The 19,615-nt window shown below is 42.6% G+C and overlaps 1 protein-coding gene across 4 annotated transcripts in view; it reads right to left on the minus strand.

Moving 5' to 3' along the window:
* Window positions 1-19,615, minus strand: part of LOC123759020 (uncharacterized) — a 151,494-nt gene that overhangs the window by 20,933 nt on the left and 110,946 nt on the right. For all 4 annotated transcript variants that reach the window (XM_069324865.1, XM_069324864.1, XM_069324867.1 and 1 more), the window contains exon 2: window positions 458-659. In XM_069324865.1, the coding sequence (XP_069180966.1) occupies window positions 458-659 (202 nt within the window). The remainder of the gene's footprint in view (window positions 1-457; window positions 660-19,615) is intronic.

The raw sequence follows: 19,615 nt of genomic DNA on the forward strand, positions 1-19,615 counted from the left end.
GCACCCTCTAAGATTCCTGAGGCTTCCTCTGAAGCTGAACCAGAGTTTCACAAAATCCCCCCCCCCCCTCCATGCTCTGACTCTGTCATTTAGGAATGTTCTACCTCTGATGCTCCTCTTTCAATACACAGAGCATATGTTTGAACCCTCATCACTGCATGTTCAGTGTTCAGTGCCAGCATGTTCTTATCTCACTTAACACAAAAGAATGATGGAGAAGGTTCAGAAATATTCCACCAGTCTAGTGCAAAATTTGTGAGGTAAGAAAGCACAAAGAAATCACATTAACATGATGTACAGTATCAATGAATCAGTAGGAGCCATAAGGAGGCTTCGAACCTGCACACGGGTACTCCCAGTGTGCAGGTATTACATTCTCCCTCTCTCTCTTTTCCATACCAAAACCACATAAAAATACAGTACACAGAACAGTAAATCCACACTGCTTTGCACTTACTTGTCCCACCCTTCATCCTTGGTAAGGTCAGCAGCCACAAGCTCTAGAGGAAACTTGGCATCTGGCACGAGATTCCTCAGGACTTCTAGCTTGGCCTCATTTTCCAGGCTTCGGACAGTACCTCGGACTTTATAGCCTTCCTCTTGCAGCAGCTTGGCGATATGGGACCCAAGGTAGCCACTCACGCCCGTCACCAAGATCACTGTGAAAGACAATATCCAATACCTGTTGAGCATCACACACACACATGGAGGATGAGTTGGATGGCGAGGGGCAGACTTATGGATGAGTGGATGGGTGAAGATTTACATTTATTAGGTTTCCTGAGAAAAACAATCTTATATTAAATAAATAGGAGCTACTAATAGGAGTTATCATATATAACTCAATACATAGGAGCTGCCTCATATGGGCCAATAGGCCCTCTGCAGTTACCTTTATTCTTATGTTCTCATTAGAGGGGATGTATCGAGTCGCAGGGTATACCTCTTTGTTGTTACTGATAAATAAATAAATAAATTTACAGCATTTTTGTAATTGAACAGAGGTCATCAGCAATGCACTGTTTGAGAAATGTTGGAACGTCAACAGTCATGTGTAAACCATTTTTCATTTATAAACAGGGTTTGGCGGCTGGATTAACGAGCATTTATCTTTTATTGATTGCGACAGGCTGCGAAAATCATTTGAACACTTCAAAGTTTCAAACCAGCTTTCAAACTAGCGTTCAAATGTCAGTTCGAATTCCCGGAGTTTGTCAATGATTTTCGCCTAATGCTATTATGCCATTGTGATTTCCTAGTTGGTAATCAGATATCATAATATGATTCGAATCTAATATTAAATACAACTACAATTTTTCAATTATAACATTATGTGACATTAGCTCTTAGTTACTAAAATGAACTATATAATAGGTCTAATGGAAGTTTACTATGATAAAACTCCTCTCCCTTTCTTTTCCCACTCACACTTCCTGTAAAAAAAGAAAAAAAAAAGAACTACACACCAAATAGATAGCATAGGGAGTAATACTTGGTAGGGAAGAGATGAAGAGATATGGGTAGGAAATAAACAGGAAGCAACACTTAAGATAGCAACTTCATGGTCACTAACCACTCGAGATAGCCATGCCATCTTAAGTCATCATTATTAAAGTCACTATTTTACTTTACTATCCTAATTCCCAAGCCATACTGGAACACAAAGTTTTCAAGCGCAGATGTTGAGAGCTCATTTAGGTCTAACGCAAAAAAGAATGGCCAGAAAATGTGCACACACATTCAAACTGGGTAATATATTCTCATGAAACACGCGCATGCCATACTCTATTAATTTCAAATATAAGTTAAGTAAACAGACAGTACAGTACAGTACAGTACAGACATAACTCAGCTCACCCCCTCTGCCCTGTCATCTTTAAGCCAAAAACACAACAAATACATTAGTTTGAATATATCTGAATATATCTGTGCGTAAATAGTACAAACAGCGCAATGAATACAAAATTTAATGCATAAATTACTGTAGTTGATGTATCTTAAAAATTGTGCACGTTTCCATTCCCCCATTAAATCGCACCGAATGTAAGAGCAAATAATTTAATGATTTTGAAATTAAATTAGTAGATATTATTTATGCGTAATGGCATAAAATTCAAAATATTTATCTGGCAGGTGTCCAAAATACGCGCAGCTCAGCAGAATCCGGCAATTTCATAAGGTTCAGCATAATTTCATATGAATTTTCATATTTATGCATGTATATTTTATAGAAAAATTGCCAGTTGTGTCACGTATATTTCGTAAAATTCCGTGATTCACCCAACGTAGTTTCAATATGCCTGTACATAGAACAAAGGGAACACGCTATCTAATCTTATCTATGGATCATCAATTCAAATCAGCAGACTCCCTGATGTTACTACAACTCAGCTTAGTAAAGTGTCTAAGAGGCTGCATCACCTGCTAACGTACAGCAAACTGAATGTAAAACTGTCATTAACACTAAAACATTCAATAGACAAATGAATCACCACCAATATTCACGAAATATATGTTTAATCCAGAATGATATAGTATCCAAAATCTTATTAATTAAGCAGACCTCCTAAGTTCATTCACTGCAGGTAGTAAGTACTGTATGTTGTACTTCACCTCATTTTGTGACTGTACCTGTCCACCGTTGCTGCCCTCTGGATGAGTGTGGAGGTGCACAAGATAAATTATAAACTGAATGAAACTAGCTCAACACAAAAATCAATGGCAAAGTAAATTACAAAGTAACCATCTCCGTCCGACGACTGTGCCTACATATATTATCATAATGCATAGCGGAATTCAATTAGTTACTGTGCTATGGGGAGAGTAGTCGTACAGATAATATTTCCATCTTATCATTACATTTATAATCAGTGTTTGATAACCACCCACAAGATGAGGCCTCGCTATATGTACTAATTCCTTTTGGACAATGCTGGTGGCTGATTTAAATACACAATAAGTGCCATGACTACATATTCCACCCCCCCCCCTCAATTAGGTCTTTACACTAGGTTTATATTGCAATTTTCAAGCTCTTTGATACGTGTAATACGTTTATAAATTTAGATATGACATGGGTGAATGGGTATTTGTGTACTGGGTTTTAATTAGTCATGATGACAAAAGTGGAGGGTATTGTGATTGGTCCATGTTGTATAGAAAATAGGAACTACAGTAATTTGATGATTTTTGCAGGTTAATTTAATTATCTCGGGGGAGAGTTGAGATATGGTGTGTGTGTGTGCACATGTGAGTGAGTGAGTGAGAGTGAGAGTGAAGTGAGTGAGAGAGTGAAGTGAGTGAGAGAGTGAGAGAGAGAGAGTGAGAGTGAGAGTGAGAGAGAGAGAGAGAGAGAGAGAGAGAGAGAGAGAGAGAGAGAGAGAGAGAGAGAGAGAGAGAGAGAGAGAGGGGAGAGAAGAAAATGAAGTAAAAGTGGGAGAAAATATAGGAGTAAAGATAGTATTAAAAAAGAGAGGGCATGTTAAGTGAGAGGGAGGGAAGGAGGGGAAGGGGGAGGGAGGCTTCCATGGTAACTTGTAAAACAGCCCCAGCACAGTGTAGCCACATCATGATCTCTAACCCAGACCTTGTTTATATTATGATTGCAGACCTCTGCACATGTATTTTAATCATATTTACTTTATTTATTTGCTAAATGAATTTAAATTAATTTTCTATTCAATAAAATATTATTGTTATTACAATTATTATAATAATTATTAATTGTATTATTAGCCATATTTGTTTTACCAAGGTTTGCCTCTCTTCTTGTATGTCGGAGTTCGATCCCCAATGGTCGATGTGGTTGGCCACCGTTCATTCCCTTCATCCTATCCCAGATCCGTGTCATCAGCTTCCTTCCAAGCCCTATATAGCCATATTGGCTTATTGCTTTCTCCTGATAATTTGCCTGAATTTATTCGAGGGTCACCATCTCATTATTGGCCTCGATGAGGAAAGGAAGCCGCTGGCTTATCAAAGGTCCCCCAGTTGTCCTGATAATTTTATTCGGATGGTTACAAAAGCCGTTGCTCTTTGTCTGACCTTTTAAATTAGTGGTCTAGATCAATATCATCCAAATTGTTCAGCATTTTAAAATGTTTTGATGAGATCAGCCTTGCCATGTCTAATTTGCAGTGCTGTTAACCCTGTGGCCCTCAACTCTTACTCGTGTGAGAGTTGACTTAGTTTTAGGATGATTTTTATCGCTTGGGTTGAACTTTTTCCTAAGCAGATATGTCCTTCTGAAGATGAGGTCTCCATGTTTGGATACAGTAGTCCAAATGTGAGTTCACCAGATATTTTTACAGTTGAATATGTTTTTCTTGAAGTCAAAGGTTCGTTTGATTATTCCTAGGATTTGGTTGGCGTTCTTTACTGCAGTTCCTGCTTGTTGAACAACTTTCTGTGATTGATGAAGAAAAGGACCTTGGAGTCTAAATCCACCAATCTGCTGCAAGGCAGATTGGTGGATTTAAACTCCCAAATCAGCAATATTAATTGCTGATTTGGGAGTTTTGAGGTTCAATGTTATGCCCCATATGCAAGGTCTTGCATTTTTCAATATTAAAAAGCATTTCACAGACTTCCAACAATTTATGGAATTCATGTCCATCTCTTTGTATGGCCTCAATGTCATTTTCCCCTTTCTCCTCTACCATAAATCTTAGTGTCATCTGCAAAATTTGACGATGTTTTTTGTAATACTCTCATTTATGTTATTGATGTATATGACAAAATAGGTTGGCCCCGATATGGAACCTGTGGTACCCAACTCATCACATATTCTCCAGATTAATTTCCACTTACGTACTTACCTCTGATATTTAAATAGCTAATGGATGTTCCAACAAATGATGATAGGTATTTTTAATACAGTACTGCAGTATTTTTTTCACCTCTTCTGAAAGAATATTTTTGAAGCTAATAAAAAGTCAGAAAACGATGTTCAACATCTGAACTTAAGAAGGCAGTGTATTAAACTTAATTACACAAAATAAACTGAACTTTCTTATTTAAAAAAAAAAGCTTAATATTAAACTTAAAAGTATTTTAGGCATTCCTATATACGTTCTATAAGTATAGAATACATAAGTATAGAATACATAAGTATAAAATGCATAATTCAAGCAAGTGCTTCTGAAGCATGTATAAATCCAAGCAGGAGCTCCTTAGTTATTTATAACTCCAAGCAGAACCCTATGATTGTATAACTCCAAGCAGGACCCTGTGATTGTATAACTCCAAGCAGGATCCTATGATTGTATAACTCCAAGCAGGACCCGATGATTGTATAACTCCAAGCAGAACCCTATGATTGTATAATTCCAAGCAGGACCCGATGATTGTATAACTCCAAGCAGGATCCTATGATTGTATAACTCCAAGCAGGACCCTATGATTGTATAACTCCAAGCAGGACCCGATGATTGTATAACTCCAAGCAGGACCCTGTGATTGTATAACTCCAAGCAGGACCCTGTGATTGTATAACTCCAAGCAGGACCCTATGATTGTATAATGCCCCAGCAGGACTATGATTGTATAACTCCAAGCAGGACCCTATGATTTCATAACTCCAAGAAGAACTCCTCTAAATAGTAAAAGTATTGTATTTGTTCTCAATAAAATCAACAATAAAACAAACAACAAACAGAACAAACACATGAAACAAATCAATTAACTAATAAAACAAAAAATAAAGTCATAACATAGTCCATAATATATCAATACTGCAAAGATTTTAATAAACACAAAAGTCAAGCTAATAACAGACAAATGAAGTCAGTAATAAAATGAAGGTATTATCACTAATTAGTATGTGCCAGACCTGGATCATATATATATTTTTTATTTTAAATTGGGAAATACTATTGTTTCCGTCTATAGGTCTGTCTACGCGTCCGTATTCACCTAGTTGTACTTGCGGGGGGTTGAGCTCCGGCTCTTTGGTCCCGCCTCTCAACTGCCAGTCAACCGGTGTACACATTTCTGAGCCTATTGGGCTCTATCATATCTACATTTGAAACTGTGTATGAAGTCAGCCTCCACCACATCCTAATGCATTCTATCTTAACTATTCTGACACTGAAAAAGTTCTTTCTAATGTCTTTATGACTCATCTTTGTACTCAGTTTCCACCTGTGTCCCCTTGTGTGTGTGTTCTCCCGTATTAAACAGATTGTCTTTATCTACCCGTATCAATTCCTCTGAAAATCTTGTATGTGGTGATCATGTCACCCCCTAACTCTTGTGTCTTCCAGCGACGTGAGGTAGGTCTGTGTGTCTGTAGGGTTGTCTGCGCGTCTGTCTGTCGCGTCCGCCTGTCTGTTTAGACTGTGAAATGTGTTTTTCTCCGCTAGGCGTTTTATGAGTTTGTTCACGTTGGGTTTAGTGTTATGAGGCAAACAGAGGAGGGGAAGGAAGGGGAGGGAAGGGGATGGGAAGAGGATGGGAAGGGATAGGAAGGGATGGGACGAGACGAGACGAGACAGAGACATTGGCCTATATTCCCAATCGTCTAAGTTTTCTTATGAACAGAAAATACATCCCAATGTTGAGAAGATAGTGAGTGCCTCCCACAATACGGCTTAGTTAAAGGGAACCTTTGTAGTCTGAGACGTCATCAGATACGTTTGGAAATACTATTATCACTAATAATAATTGTAAGTTGAATGATTCAATATTATCGATATAGTAAATAAGTCTCTCTCTCTCTCTCTCTCTCTCTCTCTCTCTCTCTCTCTCTCTCTCTCTCTCTCTCTCTCTCTCTCTCTCTCTCTCTCTCTCTCTCTCTTTCTGCCCGAAACGCTTTGCGTAATAGTGGCTTTAGGCATTGTATGTACTAGCTCTACCTATAAGTCAACCAATCTTTGTAAAAATTTATTGTATGTATGTACCTTACCTAAATAAACATTTTATTTTTTTTTTCTCTCACAGAAACATTTACGGAAGAGGGATGAGCGTGGTGAGGGAAAAGCGAGAGGCAGAGGAGAAGTGTGTGTGGAATAAGTAGGGGAAGAGAAGACGGAGAGGAGGAGAAGAAGAAGAAGAGATAAAGAGATGGAGAGGGATAGAATAACTACGCAGCAGCAGCAGCAGCAGCAGCTAGAATGTTAGTTCCCAGCGGCCCAGCCTTCCGTTGTCATGGTTACCTGCAAGTCTGCTCTCTCCCCCCTGTCTCTTGCTTACCTGTAACGCCACCCCTCTCCCCCTCTCTCTCTCTCTCTCCCTCCCTCTCTCTCTCTCTCTCTCTCTCTCTCTCTCTCTCTCTCTCTCTCTCTCTCTCCAATATATAACCGTTCCCATCCCTCTTCCACACGTCACCCTCTTCCACACGTCACCCTCTTCCAAACGTCACCCTCTCGCAAATCTCCCCGCCCCTCCATCTGTTAAAACTTTTCGTCCTGTTTGTTTGTCGTGTCTTTCCCCGCCATGCTGTTCTCTTCTTGGTTTTCTCTACTCTTTATAAATGTCATGTCTTTCTTTGTCATGACTTCTCCCCCCCCCCCCCCCCGTTGCTGGTTTGTTACCTTTCTTTGTCACGTTATATGGGCATAATCCTGTTGTGCATTTTGCTGTCATTGGTTCCTGTCTGACAGCCTCTTGCTAACTTCCCTGTCTGTTTGACTGTACGTCTCTCTAAGGTCGCGTCCACTCTCCAACTGTCTGTTTGACTGTACGTCTCTCTGAGGTCGCGTCCACTCTCCAACTGTCTGTTTGACTGTACGTCTCTCTGAGGTCGCGTCCACTCTCCAACTGTCTGTTTGACTGTACGTCTCTCTAAGGTCGCGCCCACTCTCCAACTGTCTGTTTGACTGTACGTCTCTCTGAGGTCGCGTCCACTCTCCAACTGTCTGTTTGACTGTACGTCTCTCTGAGGTCGCGTCCACTCTCCAACTGTCTGTTTGACTGTACGTCTCTCTAAGGTCGCGTCCACTCTCCAACTGTCTGTTTGACTGTACGTCTCTCTGAGGTCGCGTCCACTCTCCAACTGTCTGTTTGACTGTACGTCTCTCTGAGGTCGCGTCCACTCTCCAACTGTCTGTTTGACTGTACGTCTCTCTGAGGTCGCGTCCACTCTCCAACTGTCTGTTTGACTGTACGTCTCTCTAAGGTCGCGTCCACTCTCCAACTGTCTGTTTGACTGTACGTCTCTCTGAGGTCGCGTCCGCTCTCCAACTGTCTGTTTGACTGTACGTCTCTCTGAGGTCGCGTCCGCTCTCCAACTGTCTGTTTGACTGTACGTCTCTCTGAGGTCGCGTCCACTCTCCAACTGTCTGTTTGACTGTACGTCTCTCTGAGGTCGCGTCCACTCTCCAACTGTCTGTTTGTATCACTCTCTCTCTCCAATCTGTCCATCTTATGGTCTCCCCGTTCCCTCCACCCCTCTCACATCTCCCCTTTCCCCTTATCTGTCCCTTAATATTTGCAGTCTCCCCCCTGCAAATAACAGTTCTTTTCCCCTTATACGCGCGCACACACTCACACACACACACGCGCACGCGCGCACACACACACACACACACCTGTACACCTGTTGATTGACAGTTGAGAGGCGGGACCAAAGAGCCAGAGCTCAACCCCCGCAAGCACAACTAGGTGAGCACACACACACACACACACACACACACACACACACACACACACACACACACACACACACACACAGAGGAACCTGTACACCAGTTGATTGACAGTTGAGAGGCGGGACCAAAGAGCCAGAGCTCAACCCCCCGCAAGCACAATTAGGTGAGTACACACACTCACACACTCCTCTCAATGACCTGAACAAACTGAAGTAATAGTCCAACAAATGGCTACTAGAGTTTAATTCAAGCAAGTGCAAAGTAACCAAAAAGGATGCGCCCCAGAATTAAAATCTGTCGCCTAAACATACCTTTCGCATGTCAATATCTGAATGCACCAAGAGTTAAACAAATGCTAAACTATGGATTCAGGGCAGAACCTCTCATATCAACCGACTCAAGCACGAGGGGGGAAAATAGGGGCCGTCCCTCCTTCAAAGGAGGGCAAGCACGCTACTCACTAATCAAAAATGACCATTCACATACAATAACTAGTAAATCTGCAAAATTTAATGAGGCAATTTCTATCACTTACATAATTTTTTTTACAGTTCCCTATAATTTCTTCGTTATTGTCTATCTATATATTACATGTTCCCTCTCTCTCTCTCTCTCTCCCCTCTCCTAATTTTAACTCTGATGTTAACAGTTAACCCAATTACAGCGGCAACCGACTGGGCAACCTTCCCAATTTAAGGTGCAAAGACAACCCATCACCCAATAATTACATCTATTAAACGAGAGAGAGAGAGAGAGAGAGAGAGAGAGAGAGAGAGAGAGAGAGAGAGAGAGAGAGAGAGAGAGAGAGAGAGAGAGAGAGAGAGAGAGAGAGAGAGAGAGAGAGAGAGAGAGAAACAGAGATAGACACAGACAGACAGACAGACACATAGCAAGGTCACCATCCATACATAAGTTTAACAAACCCCGTCCATTAACCATCACTGGCCTCCACCACCCATTAACACCACCCATTAAGTCCTCCCCCCCCCCCTTACACAGTAAACACCTGATGACGTCATTCTAAACTATTTTTAAGGCGCCAAATTAGTCTAGGGATTATTTTTATCCTAGATTCGTGTTATCTTGTTATTATGACTTAGACGGGGAGAGGAGGAAGAGGGGAAGAGGAAGAGGGGAAGGTAAGGAAAAGAAGGAAGGTAAGAAAAGCGACGAGACCTGGAGAGACAAGGCAAGGAGAGGATTGAGGAAGCAAGTGAATAAGGGAGAAGGATGAGGGAGAGGGGAGAGTAGAGGAGAGGGCCCGGGAGAGTGAGGTGAGGGGATTAGAGAGAGGGGGAGAGAGAGGGGAATGGAGAGACAAAACAAACAGGCCAACAACACAATAAAATGAACAAGTATAAAGGATTGCGTCTCTACCGTCTTCCCACACCACTTCCCGTCACCTTCCACTCTCCTGTCTGTCTGTCTGTCTGTCTGTCTGTCTGTCTGTCTGTCTGTCTGTCTGTCTGTCTGTCTGTCTGTCTGTCTGTCTGTCTGTCTCTCACTCCCGTCTACGTACCTCACTTCCACCCGTTCCTCTCCTCTCAGCCCCTCACTCACCTCTCCCTCACCCTCCCTCACCTTCTCTCAGCCCCTCCCTCACCCCTCCCTCACCCACATGAGTCCCTACTCATCTGATCCTGGGACTGTGTTGACATATTCATACTCACGTGCTCTTGATGATTAACTCACTGAGTCATCCTATGAGTGACTACAAGCAACTACAGGATGACCTGGACAAGATTAAAGAATTGCCCAGTAAGTGGTTATTAGAGTTCAACTCAAGCCAATGCAATATAATGAAACTAAGTTCCGGGAACAAAGAGGACAGGAACAAGGTACCATATAGGGGAGGAAATCCTCCTGGAATCAGACAGAGAAGAAGGCTTGAAAGCTGATATTACATCATAAAAACCACGTTTGTTAATTGGAACAAAGTTGTTCAGAATCTTCCTGCATAAAAATCACACAAGTGAACTCACACTTTAGATCGTAAAACGAACGTAAAATATTTGACCGTAATTATGAGAAGACGACGACGTTTCCGTCTGTCTTGGACCACATCATGCAGGTCGGCGTTCAATCCCCCGACCGCCTAAACCAAGTCCTCTTACGAGGCAGTCTACTCAGCCTTGTTAGTTCAATACGCAGCAGCACTGGCCTGGGACCCCTACCTTGTGATGCTTCAATCCAAAAATTTAAAGTACACAAGTTTCTAACAGGATAAGTGCCGGAAATTGAAATTGAAATAAGTTTATTGAGGCAAAATCCACACAAAGGGATGAGGTAGCTCAAGCTATTCTCACCCCGTTCTCATCGTGTTAATACCTACATAGACACACATCACAAACATTAAACATATTACCAAACATTCTGAGAGATAAACATCTACATTTCCTCCTTATAAGTGCCGGAGGTAAGAGAACTGCTGCACTATGAGGAGTCCTCACATTCCAGAGGGAGAGAAGAAACAGAGAGGGACATCATCACAATATACAAGATACTCAGGGGAATTGACAAGGCGGACAAGGACAGCCTCTTTAAAGTTAGATAAAGTAGGGTGAGTGGAAATATCAACGAGTCAAAGAAATGTAAGGATGTTCTCGTACCCAGGGAGCCGGTCGGCCGAGCGGACAGCACACTGGACTTGTGATCCTGTGGTCCCGGATTCGATCCCGGGCGCCGGCGAGAAACAATGGGCAGAGTTTCTTTCACCCTATGCCCCTGTTACCTAGCAGTAAAATAGGTACCTGGGTGTTAGTCAGCTGTCACGGGCTGCTTCCTGGGGGTGGAGGCCTGGTCGAGGACCGGGCCGCGGGGACACTAAAAGCCCCGAAATCATCTCAAGATAACCTCAAGATAACCCTGTAAGGTGGATATCTTGAGATGGTGTACGTCCGTAAGTGGAACACACGGAATGAACAAGTTGTGGAAGCCACCTCTCACTCCACAACTTATGGCCAGAATTCGAACGTCTTAAACAGTCCAATCATAACACAAATACTTGACAAAGAATTCGAACGTCTTAAACAGTCCAATCATAACACAAATACTTGACAAAGAATTCGAACGTCTCAAACAGTTCCATTATAACACAACATACACAACAAGGCTAGCTAGAAGACTTCACTTGCCCGTAATCACTCATAGGTAAGAATACAAATACAACACTTCCCCTCTTCCCTTCCCTCCATTCCTCCCTCAATCCTTTTCCCTCTCTACCTCCTTCTTCTTACCTTCTCTCCCTCCTTCCCTCAACCTGAAGCTGTCTTATAAACCTCCTCCCTGCCCCCCCCCCCCTGGCTCCTACCAGACCTGGGAAGACAAGCAACAGGTTCACGCCAGACTAAACAAAATAATGCCTTAAATCGGATTACTTAGATTACACACAGTCTCCGGATCATCTCCATCGGATTGTTAGGATAAAGTAAGACGCCCTTAGTTTGGTCTGCCTGGACAAGAGGGTGTAGGAATGGTCGAGCATGTTAACAGGTGTCTTGCTAGTCTAAAGAAGGTGTCTTGCTAGTCTAAAGAAGGTGTCTTGCTAGTCTAAAGGTGTCTTGCAAGTCTAAAGGTGTCTTGCTAGTCTAAAGGTGTCTTGCTAGTCTAAAGGTGTCTTGCTAGTCTAAAGAAGGTGTCTTGCAAGTCTAAAGAAGGTGTCTTGCTAGTCTAAAGAAGGTGTCTTGCAAGTCTAAAGGTGTCTTGCAAGTCTAAAGAAGATGTCTTGCTAGTCTAAAGAAGGTGTCTTGCAAGTCTAAAGGTGTCTTGCTAGTCTAAAGAAGGTGTCTTGCAAGTCTAAAGGTGTCTTGCTAGTCTAAAGAAGGTGTCTTGCAAGTCTAAAGGTGTCTTGCAAGTCTAAAGAAGGTGTCTTGCAAGTCTAAAGGTGTCTTGCAAGTCTAAAGAAGGTGTCTTGCTAGTCTAAAGGTGTCTTGCTAGTCTAAAGAAGGTGTCTTGCAAGTCTAAAGGTGTCTTGCTAGTCTAAAGAAGGTGTCTTGCAAGTCTAAAGGTGTCTTGCTAGTCTAAAGAAGATGTCTTGCAAGTCTAAAGGTGTCTTGCTAGTCTAAAGAAGATGTCTTGCAAGTCTAAAGGTGTCTTGCTAGTCTAAAGAAGGTGTCTTGCAAGTCTAAAGGTGTCTTGCTAGTCTAAAGGGCTTCTGCACATTCCTTTATTCTGAACTTCTCATGTTTGGATAAATGAACCATTCAACCCGTTCTCGCAAATTCGTAAAGTCAATATTGACTTATTAACTACGTGCATAGGTGATATACTAAACATAATAGATACCCTTAAAAAGATTCATAGAAAACACCGACCTTACCTAACCTTGTTAGTATCTTAAGATAAGCATCTTATTGCTTCGTAATTACAATTATTACTTAACCTATACCTATTATAGGTTAGGTAATAATTGTAATTACGAAGCAATAAGATGCTTATCTTAACATACTAAGTAGGTTAGGTAAGGTCGGTGTTTTCTATGAATCTTTTTAAGGGTATCTATTATGTTAAGTATGTCACCTATGCACATATTTAATAAGTCAATATTGACTTATTAAATTTGCGAGAACGGGTTGCAACCATTACCAATCAGATTATCCGACTAAATATAAATACCGCTATCAAACTGTTCGGATAAACGGAATTTACTTAAGATTAGTTAATCAAACTTTATTTAGTTATTTACAAACATTAGTTATTTGGATGAGTGAATGGCCATCGCTTGAATTATTCGGATAAATAAATCACCAACGATTGAATTGTTCGGATGAATCATTCGCCATTGATCGGATGAATCATTCCCATTGATCGGATGAACCATTCCCATTGATCAAATTGTTCGGATGAATCATTCCCCACTGATCAACTTGTTCGAATACAAACATCCACTATTGGATAATTCGACAAGACATAGGACCGAATCACATTATTGGAACAAGAGAACCTTTACCCGATCATTCGAATAAAAATGAGGAGAGAAGCCTCATCCGAATTCTGCCAAATCAAATATGCACAAAAACTCAAAAAAAGAATATTTTCCAAGCAGAAACTGAGGATCGCAGAAAAACGGGGTAATTCTGAATCCGGATAGCCGATTTGCATCCGATCTGGACGGAGTTGAATATCCGCTAGAGGAAGTAACGTAATATGTATTTTAATATGTTACCATGAAGAAAATAACAAGGTAGGAAGTAACGTAATATGTATTTTAATATGTTACCATGAAGAAAATAACAAGGTATGTATATGGTGATTTAGAAAGAGTATTATCGTACACATACAGAAATCACAATACCGTACCTCTGGAAACACAAACCGAAACTGTCTTTATTTTCCGCTTGTTACAACGTGTAATAAAGTGGTTACATCTTGGCTTAACGTGTTTATGACGTATTAGAACGTTGTTACAACTGGTTATATTGGTTGTTATAACCGGTTAGGAGGTGTTAAAACTTGTTCGAACGTTGTACCAACGTTCGTAGTTTCAGTGTGTGTGTTTGGCGGGAAAGTGATGCATCAAATGAACAAATCCACAAGGGCCGTGATCGACTACGGCAGCAGGGTCTGGGATCATCCCGGGCGTAAGTTCGAACCCTCATCACGACCCTTGTGAACTTGTTCAATATACGAAATGTTCACTAACAGAACGAGGGGACATGGGTGCCCGTCAAACACACACCGAAACTACGACGTTGGTACAACGTTCGAACAAGTTTTAACACCTCCTAACCAGTTATAACAACCAATATAGCAAGTTGTAACAACGTTCTAATACGTCATAAACACGTTAAGCCAAGATGTAACAACTTTATTACAAGTTGTAACAAACGGAAAATAGAGACAGTTTCGGTTTGTGTTTCCAGGGTGGAACCTGGAAACTCAGAAGAGTCGCAGAGATATTAGAAAGTGTTCTTTTAGCGTGAGAGTAGTGGGAAAATGGAACACACTTAAAGAGCAGATTGTGGAAGCAAATTATACATAATTGTAAAAGTAGATATGATAGGGGAAATAGGACAGGAGTCAATGATGTAAACAACAGATGTCTAGAAAGGCTGAGGGATCCAAGAGCCAATGAGGGATCCAAGAGCCAATGAGGAATCCAAGAGCCAAGAGTAGACAGGAAATTACAAGAGTGAGAGTGCCAGCAGGGACACTAAGAGTGCCACCCGCGCCCAGCCACTCACTAGATAATGGTCGCGGTGCCAGATACGGATTCTTTATTTTTTGGGGGGAAGGAGTAGGGGGGGGGGGGTGGTGGTACTGAGCAATAAATCAATTGAGTGATTAAGAAGTTGCGTTGCGGGTAGTGCTGGTACTGTACGGGGGTGCTGGCACTGTACGGGGGTGCTGGCACTGTACAGGGGTGCTGGCACTGTACGGGGGTGCTGGCACTGTACGGGGGTGCTGGCACTGTACGGGGGTGCTGGCACTGTACGGGGGTGCTGGTAGTGAGCTTAATTAACAAGTGGTTAATTAACCACTTGTATGTCACAATGTGACATACAGGACAACCACCTGTATGTCACAATGTGACATACAGGACAACCACCTGTATGTCACAATGTGACATACAGGACAACAATAAGGATCTTAGCTGTAATAACCCAACCTACGTAAGGGCAAGTGAGGAGTGTTAAATACACTCCTCACTTATAAATATATAAGTATATAAGTATAGAAAAATATAAATTTTTCTAATTTATTTTCTGTCTCTTCCCAATCTTTCCGCCTCTCCTTGTGCAGTTATATCCACTTATCATCTGCTCATTACTCTTATCTCTTATCACAATGCGGCACAACAACTAGAGAGTTGGGCTGACTGACTGACTGACTGACAGAACTGATTAGTTAACTGAGAGCCAATTAATTGGTTGATTGGCGGGGCAAGTAACTGGCTGATTGTGAGCCATTTGATTGGTTGGCTGCCGGGCTAACTGATTGGCTAATTGATACATTTATATTATCATATATCATAAATTATTAATTATACATTTTCCTTGATGAAGGCAATTATTGTGTTTTATTAACGTTAAAATTTGATCTGGACAGTCTCTCTCTCTCTGTCTCTGCTCTCTCGTCTCTCTCTTCTCTCTCTCTCTCTCTCTCTCTCTCTCTCTCTCTCTCTCTCTCTCTCTCTCTCTCTCTCTCTCTCTCTCTCTCTCTCTCTCCTCCCAACATCGCATTCTTCCCCCTTTCCCCTAATGCTAGTTTCGTAATCTTTCCTTTTTATCCCCTATTCCCTCACCCCCAATCCCCTCCCCTCACCCCCAACAACCCCTCCCCTCACCCCCACAATCCCCCCTCCTTTCCCTGGGATGAGTAGCGCCATATTCGGATGGGCTATTTTCCCCTCAGATTAAAGTCTCTCCCCTTGTTATCTCTCTACCCTCTTTTATGGCCCCTTTTACAACAGGAAATGTGCCCGAGACGTCTGGTAGACGGTAGATGTGTCTGGGTAGATCGTAGATGTGTCTGGGTAGATCGTAGATGTGTCTGGGTAGATCGTAGATATGTCTGGTAGATAGTGATTGTTTAGTGTATGGTTTATATAATGTGTAATATATAACACGGATGGTAGATAGTAGATTTGTAGATAATATATGTCTGGTACATTGTATGTGACTGGAGACAGTAGATGTGTCTACTTGAAGGCGGACATTACTGGTGGTTAAATGCCCCAGAAATCGAGAGTAACACACAGCAGGGACCCAAGAGCTAAGATCCATCCCCCACCGCGTGTTCTGATAGGTAAAGATACATAATAACTAAAGGATACATACACATATAACTCCAATCGCGAGCACACATACATCCCATTACACACACACACAATGTGTGTACTAGGTGAGTACACACACACACACACACACACACACACACACACACACACACACACACACACACACACACACACACACACACACACACACACACGCGTGTGAACAAATGAGAACACACTCATGGACTGTGTACCGTGTGTAATCGATAACAAGAACCTGTTCACTAGTCATGCAGGGTGATCCGTGAGTCATCACACACCGAGCATTCACTGGTGATTGCCGTCACCATATCCACGAGGACTACACCATCCAGGGGGGGAGGGGTTACGGGGTATTCATGCCCGTGCCACCTCTTGTGTGTGGTTTAATTCTTTATCAATCAATCAATATATACTCTTGTACATAGAAGAAAGGTTTCCTTACATATCATTGTGGCTCATTTGGGTCAGCAACTGTTCTGTGGTTTCCTATCATGAACTTATCTCTCTCTCTCTCTCTCTCTCTCTCTATCTCTCTCTCTTTCTCTCTCTGTCTCTCTGTCTCTTTGTCTGTCTCTCTCTCTGTCTCTCACTCTGTTTCTCTGTCTCTCTCTCTCTCAGTCTCTCTCTCTCTCTCTCTCTCTCTCTCTCTCTCTCTCTCTCTCTCTCTCTCTCTCTCTCTCTCTCTCTCTCTCATCTCTTTAATTTTAGGATTAACCTTGCAGTAAACTACTTACCATCTCTTTGATTTGTTTTACGTTTCTCAGGTAGGGGACTTTATGAAAGGGGGGGCTGCATAGTCTAGTACTGGTCTCACGTAGGTGCTGTACTGTTCCCTGAGGGGCCATCTTAAGACAAGGGGGTTTTAAAAGCTAATGTGTTCATCAGTCGTGCATATGACGCAGACGTCGTGCAAGGTGACGTGTTTCCTCGGGGCAATATAGTGTCAAGTTCACTGCTGCGTCAGGCGCTACGGGCTCACCATAGCCCGTGCTACTTGCCCCGCTCCTGTGCCAGGTAAGTTACGGGCTCACCATAGCCCGTGCTACTTGCCCCGCTCCTGTGCCAGGTAAGTTACGGGCTCACCATAGCCCGTGCTACTTGCCCCGCTCCTGTGCCAGGTAAGTTACGGGCTCACCATAGCCCGTGCTACTTGCCCCGCTCCTGTGCCAGGTAAGTTACGGACTCACCATAGCCCGTGCTACTTGCCCCGCTCCTGTGCCAGGTAAGTTACGGGCTCACCATAGCCCGTGCTACTTGAAACGTTTCTGGCATTCTTGGCCTCTGATGCCTTCTCCTATCTCTCATTGCCTTACATTTACTGTGTTAAGGTCAAGTAGCCACTTGACCGAGTGAACACAACTTGTCGGGGCCCTGGAGCTTCGTGCGTCCACTGGTAGGTAGGTTATTTTGAGGTTATCTTGAGATGATTTCGGGGCTTAGTGTCCTCGCGGCCCGGTCCTCGACCTCGTGAGGACCCGGTGGAGACAAACGGGCAAAATGTTTTTTTTTCACCCTGATGCCTCTGTTACCTAGAAGTAAATAGGTACCTGGGAGTTAGACAGCTGCTACGGGCTGCTTCCTGGGGGGTGGAGGCCTGGTCGAGGACCGGGCCGCGGGGACACTAAGCCCCAAAATCATCTCAAGATAACCTCAAGAAGATAACCTCCCTCCCTCCGTATCCTTCTCTATCTTGTCTCATCTCCGCTGCCTCGTCGAAGACTATAAAATTTGTGAGGCAGGATTTGCCATCCCTGAACCCATTCTGGTGTTGTGATATCAAATCTCTTCTTTCCAGATGTTCCACTGTCCTCTCTTATTTTACGTTCATTACCTTGCATTATATCATGGGTTCGTATCCTGGCCGGGGAGGATTTACTGGGCGCAATTCCTTAACTGTAGCCTCTGTTTAACGCAACAGTAAAATGTGTACTTGGATGAAAAAACGATTCTTCGCGGCAGGGGATCGTATTCCAGGGACCTTAGGATTAAGGACTTGCCCGAAACGCTACGCGTACTAGTGGCTGTACAAGAATGTAACAACTCTTGTATATATCTCAAAAAAAAAAAAAAAAAAAAAAAAAAATTTGAGGGACACTAGTCTGTATCTTGAGTGTCTGTTTCTCCCCCTGTCTGAATGCCTACATGGCTTTGACAGACGTCTCCACTCGCCCTCAACCACACACGGAGAAATTTACCGACTGTCTCACAGCAAAATATTACAAAAGAAAATATTAAAAAATACAAAAATATAGCAGTAAGTCCATGCATTATCCGCGTGTCTCTCTCTCTCTCTCTGTCTCTCTCTGTCTCTCTTCTCTCTCTCTCTCTCTCTCTCTCTCTCTCTCTCTCTCTCTCTCTCTCTCTCTCTCTCTCTCTCTCTCTCTCTCTCTCTCGCTCCCTCCCTCTAAGACTCGTTGTTTACCCCCCCCCCCACACAGTGATAGAGGCCTCTAATGGTCACCAAACACCTCTCGAAGAGCCCTTAACTCCCACCACCATTACTGAGCTTCGCTACAGGGCGCACCCGGGGTATTGTGAGGCCAGGGAGCATCAGGAGGGTAGGATCAACAGAGGATCAGCAGAGGATCAGGACAATATCAGAAGAGAAACAGGAGAGGATCAAAAGAGGATCAGGAAGGTAGGATCTAGAGAGAATGAAGAGAATATCAGAAGAGAAAGAGGAGGAGAGGATCAAAAGAGGTTCAGGAAGGTAGGATCAGCAGAGAATCAAGAGAATATCAGAAGAGAAACAGGAGGAGAGGATCAAAAGAGTACCAGAAAGGTAGGATCTAGAGAGAATCAGCAGAGAATCAAGAGAATATCAGAAGAGAAAGAGGAGGAGAGGATCAAAAGAGTATCAGAAATGTAGGATCTAGAGAGAATCAGGAGAGAATCAGGAGAATATCAGACGAGAAACAGGAGGAGAGGATCAAAAGAGGATCAGAAGGCGGAGATGAAAGAGGAGAATACAGGAAGGAGTTGAGAAAGGAAGAGCAAGGGAGGAGGCGAAACAGAACAAGCGGAGAAAGAAAGAGGAGGAGGAACAGCATGAATAACAGAAAGAGAACATGATAGGAACAGCAATATGGGGGGAAAATAACGATGAAATGAAAGGGATAAGAAGGAATACAAGACTAAAGGTAAAGGGTAAGTGGAGTAGGAAGAACAGAATAAGAAACATCAGAATGAGGAAGAGAAACACATGAGAGAATAACGAGAATGAAATGGCAAAGAGAAAGAAAAAAAGGAATACAAATGAAAGAGAAAG

The sequence above is a fragment of the Procambarus clarkii genome, chromosome 15, assembly GCF_040958095.1.
Source record: "Procambarus clarkii isolate CNS0578487 chromosome 15, FALCON_Pclarkii_2.0, whole genome shotgun sequence".
NCBI lineage: Eukaryota > Metazoa > Arthropoda > Malacostraca > Decapoda > Cambaridae > Procambarus > Procambarus clarkii.